Genomic DNA, 16,044 nt, shown 5'->3' with positions numbered 1-16,044 from the left:
AGGAGTTTGGACTCCTGGCACCTTCCAAGAAAAGAATGAAGCCTCTGTTTTTGTTGTTAATAATCCTTCAAATGAGAATAGCAAGCTGCAAAGTATAGTTAACCCTTGAACAACATGGGGAATAGGGCACAGTTGAAAATCTGCATCTAACTTTTAACTCCCCCCAAACTTAACTACTAATAGCCTACTATTGACCAAAAGTCTTACCAATAACATAAACAATTAACTCATATTTTGTACATGTATTAGAAACAATAAAGTGAGGAAAAAGAAAATATAAGAAAATCATAAGAAAATACATTTATAATACTGTACTGCAAAAAGTCCATGTAGAAGTAGATTGTGTTCAAACCTGTATTGTGTAAGTGTCAACTGTACTCACGACCATTACCTCAATGATTCATCACTAAAGCCTTGTGAAGTGAGCATGATTTTACTAATAAGGAAGGTTAGTGAAGTGACTAGGCTACATAGTAGTTATTAGACAGTAGATGAGGGCCCAGGCCTGGATTGTTCTTTATTCTTTCCTCTGATGCTAGCAGTTAAGTTTGATTTTTAGACTGAATCAACATTAAAATTATATTATTCCTGTACTAGAGGTTTTAGGCTGAAGTGATATTAAAATTGTATCCTTTTGAAAAATATTTATTGAGTATAAATAAATGTCCTGTACACATTAAATATCAAGAAATATTCATTATTGATTACAAGTCAGGCTGTAATACTGAGGGAACCACAGAATCAAAATATCCACTCATGATATAGTAGTGATAATTCCATTCCAATATCAGACATAGTAATGAATTACTCACAAGACACAATAAAACCCATCAAAAAGGCTACCACTTTAACCAACCTATAATACCACAATAGAAAATGGTTTTGAATCATAGTATAAGCAGTCCCAATAATCTCATCTTTGTCTTATCAATTTATCAATTTGAGATTGTGGAGTTAACACTATCTTAGAATGTAAAGATTCCACTTCCTTGGTTTTATTTCAAATTATTATTAATAAATGAAAACAAGTCATACATAGCCACTGATACTTTTAAGTACATTAGTCTTTCATAAGAAAAAAGACATAAAAATTTAGTATGAAGAAAGCATCCCCCAAACAATGAGTATCTTAACGGAAAAAAAATAAAAGAGCACTATAATTAACCTTTCCTTCGAAGAAAGGAAAGAAACATAAATCTGTTATGGTAAATTCGGAAAGATAAATATTTCCTAGTCCCACAATATGTGTTTATTTTACACGATGTATTTGAATGATGCAAGTCTATGAAGCAGGGATCTGTGGTAATCCAAATTCATCCACCAGGACTCCATCCTGTGAAAAGAAAGCAATGTGTAGTGCCACTGTTTTTCAGTTGATAAAACAAATGATCACAAGTTTTTAGTAGTCAAAATTCATTTCCCAGTGTTTAATCAGTGAACACCAAAATCCCACTGAGAAGATTAGAAAGCATTTTCATGAAAGATAAAGGGTGAAGTGATAAGATAAGAAAAGACTGGAAAAGCTCAGGGTGGTCCTTTGCAGCACAAAGGAAGAGTGAAAGAGCAAGAGACACTTACGAGTAAACTAGGAAGGGTCTGGGTGGAAAGGATGAGGAGTCAGTCCTTGCCTCCAGATTCCCATTTTCACTCTGATGTCTTTTTTTTTTATTTTTTTTTTTAACTTTATTTATTTTTGAGACAGAGAGAGAGCATGAATGGGGGAGGGGCAGAGAGAGGGAGACACAGAATCTGAAACAGGCTCCAGGCTCTGAGCGGTCAGCACAGAGCCCGATGCGGGGCTCGAACTCAAGGACTGCGAGATCATGACCTGAGCTGAAGCCGGCCGTTCAACTGACTGAGCCACCCAGGCGCCCCTCACTCTGATTTCTAAAGTGAACCATTATCTTTTGTAGCTTCCCAATCCTTAAAGGAGCAGTACCCCAGGACAGGCAGTTATTTCCATATCATACTTTTCTACAAACTTAGAGACAGCAATACTACTATCAATTAAGAAACCATATCTCAACGGCACATTTAATGCAGGAATCTGTGACCTTCTAAAAGTAGAAATAACATAGATGCTTCAGGGTACTGAAAAGGTAAGCTGTGGTGGGTAGCGTTAATAAAAATCATTTCAGGTAGGGGCAACTGGGTGGCTCAATCGGTTGAGTGTCTGACTTCAACTCAGGTCATGATCTCATGGTTCATGAGTGAGCCCTGCTCACTGGCTGTCAGGCTCACTGCTGTCAGTGCAGAGCCTGCTTTGGATCCTCTGTACGCCCCGCCCCTCCTTGCTTACACATGTACTCTCTCTCAAAAATAAATAAAAGATTAAAAAAAATTATTTCAGGGGTGCCTGGATGGCTCAGTCAGTTAAACGGCTGACTCTTGGTTTTGGCTCAGGTCATGATTTCGTATTTCATGAGTTTGAGCCCTGTTTTGGGCTCTGTGCTGACAGTGCAGAGTCTGCTTGGGATTCTCTCTCTCCCTCTCTCTCTCTGCCCCCTCCCGCTCACACTGTCTCTCTCGAAATGAATAAACTTAAAAAAATTAAAAAAAATAATTTTAGGTAAGCTGAGAAAAAGCAGCCTATAAACCTGGAACCCTGAAATGACCAGAGACAGGGGTGGGGTGGAATGAGCACTAGAGAAAAGTAAGATTACTCTAGACTCAAGGAAGAAGGGAGGGTACGGTAGGGGGAAGATGCACATTCATAGAAATTAGCTATAAGGGACCTTGGAAATGATCTACTTCCCACCTTTTGCTCCCCACATTTCACATGCAGGAAAAACTGATAAGGTTCTGAGAGAAAACAAGAATTTCTAATTTGCTCCAAGTCATACAGTAAACAAAGGCAGAGCTGAAACTGGCTCTCACTCAAGGACTGTGCACACTGAACGTGCACATTGGGAGATAAAGCAAACACCAAGGAGATAAGGCAAACAGAAAAAATGGCAAGAGAAAAAAATGACACATTACACCAGGAACTAAGATGGAGTGAACAGGATTTCATAAGCAACAAAATTTTATCTGTTTATAATAATGACAACTGTGTAGCTTTGGACGGGGCTTTCAGTGTGAAGTCCTTTTACATACAAGATCTAACTTGTTCTACACAACAATTATGTAAGATAATTGTAATTATCTGCATTTTACAGATGTAAGGATCAGAAAAGTTCACAACAATTAAGTGATTTGTCAAGGTCTCATAGGGAGTTAGTGGCAGGACTGAGACTTAAACCCAGGTGTCCTGATTCTTTACCTTGTTAATGAGAAACTTTCAACATTAAGTTTTATACTTAAATTATTAATCCCTATTTAAAAAAATCCACCTGGAGCATTCCCTTTTGAATATACTCTCTCTGTAAAGAGAGCTTTCATACTATTCTTCCTTTCTGATTTTAGACTCTAATAAACTTTTGCCTGCTGCTCAAAAAGAAAAAAAAAAGTCCACCCTACAATTAAGCAGTGTGTATGCAAGATAGAACTTTCTTTCACACTGCTGCCCAGCATGGTTCATGAATGTGTTGGTAATGCTTTTCTAGGAAATACTGTCTGAAACCTAGAAATGGCAGCCAGTGCAAGCTCACAAGGGTAATTCCTGGGCCTCAGTGACACTACGTACACAGCCTGTCCACAGTCCAATGCAAGAAAACTAGACTTTCAAGGGGTCCCAAAACAATGACTAGCACGGTCTTTCCCCGTTCAAACTTAAGACTACCTTGTAGATTCCCAAATTGGGATCAAGCATAAAACCTTAACCATTTTGCATAGCAAACATAAAGAGAAAAAGCTTTCACCTTATTCTTTGTGTCAGTGGGAACGCCTTCTGGAATTGCAGGTGCAGATGCCGCTTCATCCAAGTAAGAACTGTCTTCATCAGCCAGAAGCTCGTCACCCAGTGCATCCAACTCTGAGATTGAAACAGTTGACATTTCAAAAACAGTTATGCAAGAAAACTGGCAGCTAATGTTAAGAAAGTTAGCCAAATTATTATGAGACATGAATTTCAAAACAAAGGGAAAAGGATTTTTAATTTTTAAAAAATGTTTTATTTATTTTTGACAGAATACAAGCAGGGGAGGGGCAGAGAGAAAGGGACAGAGGATTTGAAGCAGGCTGTGAGCTGACAGTAGTAAGCCCAATGAGGGGCTCAAATTCAAGAACTGTAAGATCATGACTGGAGCCAAAGTTGGACTCAATGGACTGAGCCACCCAGGTGCCTGGGGGGAAAGGATTATTAATCTCTATTTTCAAAATAAAAGATGACCATCTTAAGAAATTTTCAAGGGAACTGATGTGGTAGAATCTATGAAAAACACAAATCAAAGTAAAACAAAACAACCATTCCCCACAGGTTTACAAAGCCCTAGTCTTCATGAGAAGAGTCTATATATAGCTATCAGTTGGCCAATTCAAATTAGAAAATCTGGACAATAACAAATGTAAAAAATTCTCTCTGTTATTGATGAGCTTGAGAGAAGGCAGTGAAAGGAGGCATGAAATCGTTGCATACTGAGTGACCCATCAAATGAAATCAAGCTTTAAAAATATGTCTATGGTAAAGTGAGTTGGAAGTGACCAGGAAGAATGACAATAGCAGATAGAGACATAGCAGGAAACTCAGGATGGGAAATAAAATAAAGAAATGAATGTGGAAAAAAAAAAGGTTCTAGGCAAAAACAGAATGGGAGAAAGAAGGGAGGGGGTGAGAGGAAGGGAGGGGGGAGAGAGAGGAGGAGAAGGAGAAGAGGAGGAGAAGAACTGAGATGGGAATCATGTGACAGAAAATCCTGTGTGAGGTGGTTCTGCCATCTACCTAGTTACTCATGCTAGACACTGACAGACATTTTTTTTTTAATGTTATTTATTTATTTTGAGAGAGAGAGAGAGAGAAGTGGGGGAGGGCAGAGAGACGGAGAGACAGAATCTCAAGCAGGTTCCACACCATCAGTTCAAGGCCTGATGCGGGGCTGGATCTCACAAACCGCAAGATCATGACCTGAGCCGAGATCAAGAGTCAGACACTTAACTGACTGCACCGCCCAGGTGCCCCTGACAAACATTCTTGACCTCCCCTCCTTCCACATCCACTTTTCTGTTTCTGCTACTATCACCTTAGTCGCTATCATCTTTTCTTTAAAATTTTATTTATTTTTTAAATTCCAGTATAATTAACACACAGTGTTATATTCACTTCAGGTGTACAATATAGTAATTCAACAATTCTGTACATTACTCAGGCTCATCATGATAAATGTACCCCCATCACCAATTTCACCTGTCCCCCACCTACCTCCCCTCTAGCAGTTTGTTCTCTATAGTTAATAGTCTGTTTCTTTATCTCTTTTTTCTTGGTTTTCTTTTCTTTTTTTTTAATTTTTTTTTAACGTTTATTTATTTTTGAGACAGAGAGAGACAGAGCATGAATGGGGGAGGGTCAGAGAGAGAGGGAGACACAGAATCTGAAACAGGCTCCAGGCTCTGAACGGTCAGCACAGAGCCCGACGCGGGGCTCGAACTCACGGACTGCGAGATCATGACCTGAGTCGAAGTCGGCCGCTTAACCGACTAAGCCTCCCAGGCGCCCCTTGGTTTTGTTTCTTAAATTCCACATATAAGTGAAATCATATGGTATTTGTCTTTCTCTGACTTATTTCACTTAGCATAATACCCTCTAGTTCCATCCATATTGTTGCAAATGCCAAGATTTCACTCTTTTTGACGGTAATATTCCATTGTGTGTGTGTGTGTGTGTGTGTGTGTATCCACATCTTTATCCATTCATCTATGGATGGACACTTGGGACTGCTTCCATATCTTGGCTATTAAAAGTAGTGCTTTTAATATATAAAGAAATATAAAGGTGCATGTATTTTTTTCAAATTAGTGTTTTCATTTCTTTGGGCAAAGGCTCCTCTCCCTGAGGCCAGGCAACAACCCCTCCCATTTTTTCCCTATTATCTCCTGCTCATCCTTCAGGACCCATGCCTGTGCCCACTCCCAACTAGGATAGATTCCCCAGCTATGTGCTCCATGGTACCCCACACTTCTCCTTCCCAACAGTTTGTGCTCTTGTAATTAATCACTTGAAGTAAGTTTCTTACCCCTGGTGATGGAAGCTTCATAAATGCAGGGACCATATTTGCCTTCTTCAATGCTGAATTCCTAGCACCTAACATAGTACCTGGCCTATGGTAGATGCACACGAAGTACTTGCCAGTGATGGTTTCTTGATCTGCTTTGTTGTTCTGAGGGAGAGGACTCCAAAAATAGGGAGAGCAAAATCAAAAGGAAAATGGCAGGGAAACGCAGTGCTTAGATACCAAGCACCAGGTCAGCAGACATTTTTGCCCATATTTTCCTCCAGAGCTTATCTGTCCAAGAGTTGTTAGTGGATCATGCACATCTGACATGCCAGCTTCATAAGCTCTTTGCCCAGAGACCGTACCATAAACTAACTCTCACAGAACCTTCACTGGAATTTTCTCTAGCATTTGGGAAAAGGTCCCAGGAAGTTGCTCCTTTCAGACTCTAAAACTTTTTTTTCCCAACTGCTTTTCCCATAACATACCTGCTTCCAGGTCATCTTCGTCTAATTCTGGGGTGCCATAACTACGGCTCAGTGCTTCTTGGATTTCACTGGCATCTTCCATCATATCTTCTAGCTGGTCTTGTAAATCCTTGTAGAAATGTATATGACAGTTTTCATTAATTTTTTACTATTTTCCTTTAACTAACCCTCACTCCACTCTCTCCTCTGAATCTCAGAAGCAAGCGATTTTTAAAAAGATAACGTATGCAAAATGGTGAGCACATACCAGTTTTCAACAATTGTTAGTTCCCTACCCTTAACTCAGTCCTTGCCTACTGACTGCTTTTAGTCAACAACTGACCAGGTGCTCCGGTAAAGTACAGGTCTGAATAACTCCTGAATGCCCCTTCCAATTAAAAGTATAAAAGAGCTTAATGAATTATTTAAAAATCACAAAACTGAAGAGTCCCATAACAATAACCGTGAATGCCAATGACCACATAATCCTCCTTTTTGGTGATAAAATGTAAACTCAAAATTAAGGAAGAATTAAATTGGGGCACCTGGCTGGTTCAGTCTGAAGAGCGTGTGACTCTTGATCTTGGGGTCATGGGCTTGAGCCCCATGCTAGGTGTAAAGATAACTGAAAAAAAAAAAACCTTAAAAAAAAAGAAAAGAGGGGCGCCTGGGTGGCTCGGTCGGTTGAGCGTCTGACTTCAGCTGAGGTCATGATCTCACAGTCTGTGGGTTCGAGCCCTACATCGGGCTCTGTACTGACAGCTCAGAGCCTGGAGCCTGCTTCCGACCCTGTATCTCCCTCTCTCTCTGCCCCTCCCCCACTCTCACTTTGTCTCACTCTCTCAAAAATAAATAAATGTAAAAAATTAAAAAAAAAGAAAAGAATTAAATTGGTGATCTTGCATTTGAATTTAAGGTGCTTCAGGGAAATCCAAAGTCCTACTGCAAGAACAGATGCCCATTAGTCTGTCATTACAAAAAGTTTACCTAAAACACTAAATTCAGCCTCCACACTATCAACATTTTTCTAGTTTATGGAGAAAAGGAGGTAATAGAGACAAGCAAATTAATCTTCTTAAGTCAGCCAAAGATGGACTATACTGTGTAGGGAAAAAACACAACAGTGGAAACAACTGGGTAGTACAAAAAGTTGTACTGAGCCAACCCTGGATGGAGAAAGAGAAATGGAATCAGGATAGGCTTGATATCTGAGACCAGGCTGGTGAAAATAATTGACTAAGAGCATAAGTCATCTGTGAATGATCTACCTGTGATTAGCTAGAAGACTACAAAGCCAGGAATAATGTAAAAAGCAATCTGAGAAGTGCTCCAGCATAATAAAGGGCAGCTAATATAATGGCTAGGAGCACAGACTCTGAAGCTCAAATCTTGCCTTACTCAATGAGAAATAAAGCCTCTAAGCCTTAATGTCCTTGTCCATAAAATAAGATTATTAATAGCCATACCTCATAGGATTATTAAAGGATTTATCACAGTAATACACGTAAAACACTAAGCACTTAATACTATATATCTTCCACTGTGTTAAGGATGTGCAGAGCAACAATATGCTCGTTATATGCTGAAAATTCCACAGAGAGGAAAGAGAGTATTGTTGATAATGCAGAAAGTCCAAACCAGCACCATTTATCCTTCAGAATTTTTTTAAATTTGTTTTAATGTTTATTTATTTTTGAGAGAGACAGAGTGCGAGTGGGGGAGGGGCAGAGACACACACACACTCACACACACACACACACACACACACACACACACACACACACAGAATCCAAAGCAGGGTCCAGGCTCTGAGCCGTCAGCACAGAGCCTGATGCGGGGCTCGAACCCACAAACCACGAGATCATGACCTGAGCTGAAGTTGGACACAACCAACTGAGCCACCCAGGCACCCCTATCCTTCAGAATTTTTAAAGCAATGCAAAACATTTGAAAAACTCCTCTTGGCCCACAAATCGGAGGTTTGTTTTTCCATTTAAAGGTGAGGGAGACAAAAAAAAAAAAAAAATAAAAAAATAAAGGTGAGGGAGACAGAGGCACCTGGGTGCCTCAGTAGGTTAGGTGTCCGACTTCAGCTCAGCTCATGATCCTGGGGTTCATGGGTTCGAGCCCTGTGTTGGGCTCTGAGCTCAGAGACTGGAGCCCGCTTCAGATTCGGGGTCTCTCTCTCTCTCTGCCCCTCCCCTGCTCGTGCTTGCTCACTCTCTCTCTCTCTCTCTCTCTCTCTCTCTCATAAACATTAAAAGAAAAAAAAGGTGACAGGGCACCTGGGTGGCTCCATTGGTTAAGCGTCTGACTTCGGCTCAGGTCATGATCTCACAGTTTGTGAGTTCGAGCCCCGCGTCAGGCTCTGTGCTGACAGCTCAGAGCCTGGAGCCTGCTTCATGTTCTATGTCTCTCTCTCTGCCCCACCCCTGCTCATGCGGTCTCTCTCAAAAACAAATAAACATTAAAAAAAAAAAAAAAGTGAGGGAGACAGTAAAATGAAAAACACTTAAAAAATTTTTTTAAATATTTATTTATATGAGAGAGAGAGAGAGAGAGAGAGAGAGAGAGAGAGAAAGAGCATGATCATGACCTAAGCCAAAATTAATAGTTGGACGTTCAACTGGCTGAACCACCCAAGTGCCCCAAAAAAAACTTTTTAAAAAAGAAAGCACTATGCTGTATTTTCAAGTGCCAAACTACTATGCTGTACACATGTAACATTCTGCTGTACAGAGAAGCGCTGGCTGAAATTAAAAAGAGTGAAAACACAGAGTAAGTAGTTAGGTCAAGCTCTGTCATGCTATCACATATCAACACAAGTCTCCTCAAGTCATTTATGAATAGGATTCCTAGCAATAGACTTTATGAAAGACACACACACACTAATTAGCACACAAAGAATTAACAGGCTTAATATTGGATAAGCAACACAAAAATAATACAAATACAAGCACTAGACTTGACATGCAGAAACTGAAAAATAGGAAGGCTAGAAACAGAGGAACACACATACACATGGGTAAAATACAAAAGAATGAGTGAGAGCTAGCAAACAGTGAAAATGTTTTATAAAGTATTTTAGGAAAACAAATGAAATTCAAAATATATAGTCCAGCCAGAGACAGACACAGACAGAGGCACACACCAAAAGGGAGAGAAAGGAGCTCTCTACCTGCCATGTGGGCAAATCTACTAGGAGACAGGAAAAGGATAATTAGATAGGGAACGAGACAGGCAACTACAAGTAAAAGATGGAGAGACAAAACAAAACAGAAAACAAAACAAAAACAACAACAGAAAAATTCCAGTTTCTATTTTGTTTATAGTGAAGAGCTCTCATTAAAACATAAGGAACCCTATAAACAGAAAATAAAATTCAACTGGATTATATTACCAAATAGCATTGTACAAATAAGACAAACATACATGGAACATTTTTCTTAGTAAATGTCTGGGAAGATTTCACTGAGCTTAACTCTGTAAGCAGAGACTGGTGGAGGATTAGAGAGAAAGCCTCAGGCAGTGTAAGGAGGGGTGCATGAAAAAAGAGGAGGAATGTCCTTACTTGTACTGTAGATCAGCACTCTCAGAGAATACCTCTTCAGATGTAGCAAGATGCCAGGAAGTCAGTAAGTACTCAACCAACAAATGTTGCCTGAATCGGGCAACTGCTTTAGCTCCTTTAATAGTCTCTTGTTCATTTGCTCAGCAATCATAGAAACTTTCTGAGCACCAACTACAGCCAGGCATTGTTCAAGGTATGGGATATAACAATGAAAAAATCAAGTCCCTGCTCTCATACAAAGAGACATTCTACTCAGGGACAGAAGTAAAGACCACCACTGTACTTGCAGAAAGGTAGCCTCTTTCCTCTGGCCAGTCACCACTCACTCCCTCTGCTATCCCTACTCGCCATCTGGGCTGTTCCCCTGAGAGAAGTGAGAGGAGTGCTTAGGGCTCACCTCCCAGCCAAAGCACGATCTCAAAAGACATGTTAATTTTAAGAGCCTAATGACATTATTATTAAAAATCTAAAGAGAATTACTAGCAAAAGGAACCAGCTCTACTCCAGAAAGTGTGTTAAGCACCTGACTTATATAGCCTCATTAACACTTGTGACCATCCTGGGAGATGGACAGCAACATCACTACTTTACAATTGTGGAAACAGACTCAAAATCATTAAGTGAGTCAGAAGTAACAGGAAACTGGGGGCTTATTTACTGAGTGCCTATTATATTCTAGATATTATGTATGTAGACACACCAGCTCATTTATTTCATCCTCATAATAACTGTATGTGGCATTAGGATCCTGGTGTTAACAAGGAAACAGACACATTTGGTACCCTACCCCAAAGTTACTCTATTAGTAAATGGCAAGCCCAAGATTCAATCTGTCTTCTGTGTTCTTCCCATTACATTCACATTCATTTGGATTCTTTCCAAATCTACTACACTACATTCTTACAGAAACTAGCATACATCTCACCTCAATCTGGTCAATTTTCACTTGCTTGTATGCTTTCTTCATTTCCTTTACTCCGAGTTTCATAGCATCAACCTAAAAAAGGGTAAGAGAGAACACCATGTTTTAAAAAGCCATGCTAGTGAAATGGTCTTTTAAATACTATGGGAAAAGAACACAACAGTTAAAAAAAAAATCATGGGAAAAGGTGCTATGGAAGTACCGTGGTCTTGGTGTCCTTCAATGACTGGATGGTGTAATTGGCTTGTTCCATGTTAAATGACTGTTGGGCGAGATTGTCCCGCTGCTGCTCATACCTTTTCAGAATCAATTAAGAATGGTAAATGTGAGCCAGACAGAAATCCTCAGGAAGAAAGTATCTCTAACACTAAATATTTCCTTTAAAAAAAAAAACAAAAAACTTTAGGGGCATCTGGGTGGCTCAGTTTAGCGTCCGACTCTTGGTTTCAGCTCAGGTCATGATCTCACAAAGCTCAGGTCATGATCTCACAATCATGGGACTGAGCCTCGTGCTGGGCTCTGTGCTGGCGGCACAGGGCCTGCTTGGGATTCTCTCTCCCTCTTTCTCTCTGCCCTTTCCCCATATGCGCTCTCTCTCTCAAAATAAATAGACTTTAAAAAAATTACAAAAAATACACAGAAAAATTGGCAAAAACCATTTAATCACTCTAACACAAGCATCATGAGGTACCCCTCCAGTCTTCTGTCTTTGTATCTTAGTTATAAGACTAATTTTCCCCTTAATATTACAGCCTTTGCTGTTTTCTATGTTACTATATACTATTTAATGTGTCTTTACAATGTTTCAAATGATTTCCTGCGATAAATTCCCAGAAGGAAAACTCTTGGGGCAAAGGGGGAGACTATTTTTAAGCTCTTCATACATACAACTAAACTGTTTTTCTAGTAGACTGAACTCCTTGAGGATAGGTATTGTATTTGACTAATCATATATCCATGATTAGGCAATCCATCTGGCCTGATACAATGCCTGGTGCTCAAAATAGTTCTTTTTTTTAAAAATAAAGTTTTATATCAAAGTATAATACTACTTCAAAGACTTATGTCACTATGGTCTTTATACAACATCAGGAAACCATCTAACTATCCAACCAGCAGAAAACTGGTCAATTCATGGTGTGGGCAAATGGTGGTGGAATATCACCAGCCTGTTAAAAAGTATATCATTCTTAAAAAACTTTTAAAAGGAGAGAACTGCTCATGATGGAGGACAACCTATATATACACAATTTTTCTTCTAAAAAGCCATACGCACATATACCATGCATGCACGAGCAGAGAAAAGAAACTAAGAAATCATCATTCTAAAAATGGTTAATTCTGATAGTAGGAATCTATGTAAATGTTCTTTTCTTCTGTTCATGTTTTTGTATTTTCCAAGCATGTATAATGAATATGTATTACTTAAACACTGCAGGCTACCTAAGAAGGGAATAGTTTTTACCACTCTCACCACCATGTTAGGCATTGTAATTTCTTTTTCCAATTTTGTCTAATCTAAAAGGTGGTATCTGATAAAAAGACATTTTAAAAATAAAAACAGAGATATCAACAACCTTTCTAGTTCCTTATTAGCTAATTACATCTGACCCCTACAATCCTGCAGAAGGTCTCATCGTTGGACAGCCCACAAGGGTAAGCATCAAAGATGCTATCTGGCTTCTGCTCACACACGGAGACATAGTCACCTAAAATAAATTCAGGACCCTTAAATCTATTCTAGTGGGAGGGAACAAATATTCAGGATCCTCAATTTTACAAAAAATAAATAAATAAAAAGGCATACTCTAATTAAATACATAACGGGAGAACCCTATAGATCTGGGTAGTCCAATACAGAAGCCACTTAGCCACATATAGCTACCTAAATTGTTAAAATTAAATAAAATTAAAACTTCAATTCCTTGGTCACACTAGCCACATTTCAAGCGCTCAATAGCCATATGTGGCTAAGAGCTACTGTACTGAACAGCGCATATATAGAACATCTACCATAGCAAAAAATTCTGTCTAGATGGACAGTGCTGGAGGAAAGGAGGTTACACTTATAACTTACATCCGCTTTTGCTTTAAAACCCTCAAGGCTTTCTGTTTGACCATATTCTGGGGAGAGAAACAGATATTAATGAAAAGAAGAAGAAAACACACATACAGTAAAAGAAATCTCCCATATCCTCAGACTTATTACTCTCTTCTTCAAAGTTGCAGACATGGTGGCTCCTGGACTCTTCCTCACTTCCCAAGCACAGTCTTTAAGTCTCAACTCATCTGTCTTTGCATCCCACATCTAAGGGTACAGAATTATATTCCCTTTTCCTACTGCATATTATCTCCATGGCCATCCCCAATAGTGCCTATTTTGTATACCCAGTTGCCTTATGGAGATTCCCAACTTGGACATCCTGCTATCCATTCAAACTCAACATGCCCAAACTCCTCAACCTGTTCTCACCTTGGAAATAACTAACAATGGTCCCACCAATCCCTCACTTCTCTAGATTAAGAATCTTTAAATCAACCTTACCTTTCCTCTCTGTTGTCTCTACATGCAGTCATCTTGTTACTGATTTTCAGAACTTACTTTCCAACTGATTACTTTCCTGTCATTTTCATGACTGCCACCAGGGCTTAGGCTTTCATCTCAAGTCCAGATGAGCTTTCCTGCCTCTGGTCACTCTTCATTCCATGCCATCCAACTAAGATGGCTGAGAAAAGCCTCTTGTCACTTTCCTTTCTATACTGCTTCATAAATCTTTTTGTTCCTCCAATGAAGAAGGAAAAGCAGATATTATCTCACAAATAATGTTTCTATGTAGGAGAAACAGTGCTATGTAGGTCACACCAATTACTTCGTGAGTACACAAAATGCTCACACTATAAAGTATATTATCCCCATTTTATAGACAGAGAAACTGAGGTTCAGTAACACTAAATAACTTGTCCTAGCTCAAATAGTTAATAAGTTACAGAAACGGGAAAAAAGTAGGTAGTTCTATATCCACAGTCCAAGCACTTAAATATAGTAATCTATGTTTCTAACAATAGAAGAGGAAAACAAGATATTAAGTGACTTTATGACGGTCACAGCTAGTAGATAGTGATGGTGTTACTAATAGAACACTGGTCTCCAGATGCCTAGTTCAGTACTTTTTCCCAGCATACCATTCCTTAACCAGTCTATTATACACACCTAACTTGACCAGCATGGCTCATTGTTCTGAGCATGTCCCAGCTCTACTCTCCAGATTGCCACCTTCTCAGTAGAATATGTTAATTCCCATGTACATGATTCTGGACATGTGGTCAGCACTTTCTCTCCACCAGGCTAAACACCAGCCTTCCTCTCCTATCAGGCTGCAAACTCCCCTCCCTGAAAGATACACTGTCACATATTTTCTCTTTACCAGATTGTGAGCATCTCTTCTCTATCTCTCACCAGCCCTTACTGCTGGGCCCTATTTCCACAGGTGCTCAAATTAATGTCACAGCGCCTTTTGCAGCTGCCACCTCCCTTACCTTGGCAGGACCCTCTCTCATCTTCTTGATCTGATCCTTATACTTCACTAGCTCAGCATCCAGTCGAGAAATCTTCTTGTCAATAGATTCTGCCCTGCTGTCCACCTTAAAGAAACAGTGGTAATTATCACAATATACTTACATGAGAAGAGGCAGGAGAGGGAAGAAGGGTGGGAAACAGTGGTTCCTGACCAGGCGGACATTTCCAGTCAGAAACACTGGGCGGGGGGAGGGCTTTTATAAACTATACTCCACCCCTCAGATTCACATATTCCAGGACCCTTCTCAAGTGTGTTTGAATAGAAAAATAATTGAAAATCACTGGGTTGAGTTGACATTCCCCTACAATTGGAGACTAGTCAGGCTGGGAGCTCAACCAGAAGGTGTGTGAAACAGACCAGGGCTGTAGCGCTAATGCTATTTGCTTAGATAAAGGGAGGTGGCTTAATGTGAGAGGCCAGAGTTCTGAATTTGCTGTTATTAAAATCCAGGATCGGGGTAAAGATATGTGGACCCAGGATATCACGTTGAGGGTCCTGATGTGGGAGAGGGATGAGAATAAATGAGGGGTAAAGGTTAGGACTGAAGTGGGAAGGATGTGGGCCTAATGGCTGGTTGGGGTAGGAGGAGAAGGAAAGAGCAAGTAAACACGGCAGTGGGCCTCAGAAGGAGTTGGGTGCAAGTAGGGGGAGACACTGATGGCTTAGGAATCCCTGGTTTGTGGCGTCAGGAATGACCCTGGGTAACAGGAATGAAGGTGTGGTGGTGAGGGCCGAGGTGTCCGGAACCGGGAACGGAATGGAGGAGTAGGAGCCGGGAGCCCAGGGTGGGCGGGGTCGGGAATGTCAGAGTCCCTCAGCCTAGTTATGCGTGGTCGAGTGCCCACCGTGCCAATGCAGTCAGTCAGGCTGGGCGGCGGAGCCTTGGGTTTCGCTTTTCCGAAGAATCGGTTCATCTTGGGCGGCCGCGAAGAAAACCCAAACACTGGAGCAAAACTAGAAACGGAAGTAGAATCACTCCGCCTCCGCCTTGACTTCCTGCCCCCCCTTGCGCAAGCGCAATGTGCCTATTGCTGTTTCCCCGATCCTTTTTCCGGGTTTTCAGCTCGGCCTTCCGGGGAAGGAGAGCTCCCGGAGGTTGGAGGGTGCAGAGTCAGCAGGGGCGTGGCCTCAGTGAAGGGCGTGGGCGTGGCTTCAAGTGAGTGGGGCGGGACCTCGGCTGAGTGGGTGGGGCCGAAGCTGCTTTGGCCGAATTCAGCCGGGCCTGCTCCAAGGGGCGGGGCCGGTAGGCCCGCTGGGCCTGGCCGGGCCGGGGCGGGGCAGGGAAGCAGCGGCCGGGGTTGCAAGGCGCCAAGCTCCTCTCCCACCGCTGGGTGGTCAACTAGCGCGGGTCTGGCGGAGCGCGGTGGCGCGCGGAGACCGCGAGGCGACCGGGAGCGGCTGGGTCCCCGGCGGCGCGCCC

General features: G+C 41.1%; 1 protein-coding gene across 1 annotated transcript; it reads right to left on the bottom strand.

Annotated features, from left to right (window-relative positions):
- Positions 1 to 629: 629 nt before the first annotated feature.
- Positions 630 to 15,586, bottom strand: CHMP5 (charged multivesicular body protein 5). The gene is made up of 8 exons (XM_047065425.1): positions 15,470 to 15,586; positions 14,584 to 14,688; positions 13,124 to 13,170; positions 11,249 to 11,342; positions 11,050 to 11,121; positions 6,575 to 6,683; positions 3,801 to 3,913; positions 630 to 1,333 (listed from the first exon to the last, which is right to left on the bottom strand). The coding sequence occupies exons 1-8, from the start codon at positions 15,536 to 15,538 to the stop codon at positions 1,283 to 1,285; spliced, it is 660 nt and encodes a 219-aa protein (XP_046921381.1). The 5' UTR covers positions 15,539 to 15,586; the 3' UTR covers positions 630 to 1,282.
- Positions 15,587 to 16,044: the final 458 nt, after the last annotated feature.

Source organism: Lynx rufus, unplaced genomic scaffold, assembly GCF_022079265.1.
Source record: "Lynx rufus isolate CCGP_SWC_20201006 ecotype Redwood Valley unplaced genomic scaffold, mLynRuf1.p SCAF_10, whole genome shotgun sequence".
Classification (NCBI taxonomy): domain Eukaryota; kingdom Metazoa; phylum Chordata; class Mammalia; order Carnivora; family Felidae; genus Lynx; species Lynx rufus.
This window is presented reverse-complemented; position numbering and strand designations above follow the sequence as displayed.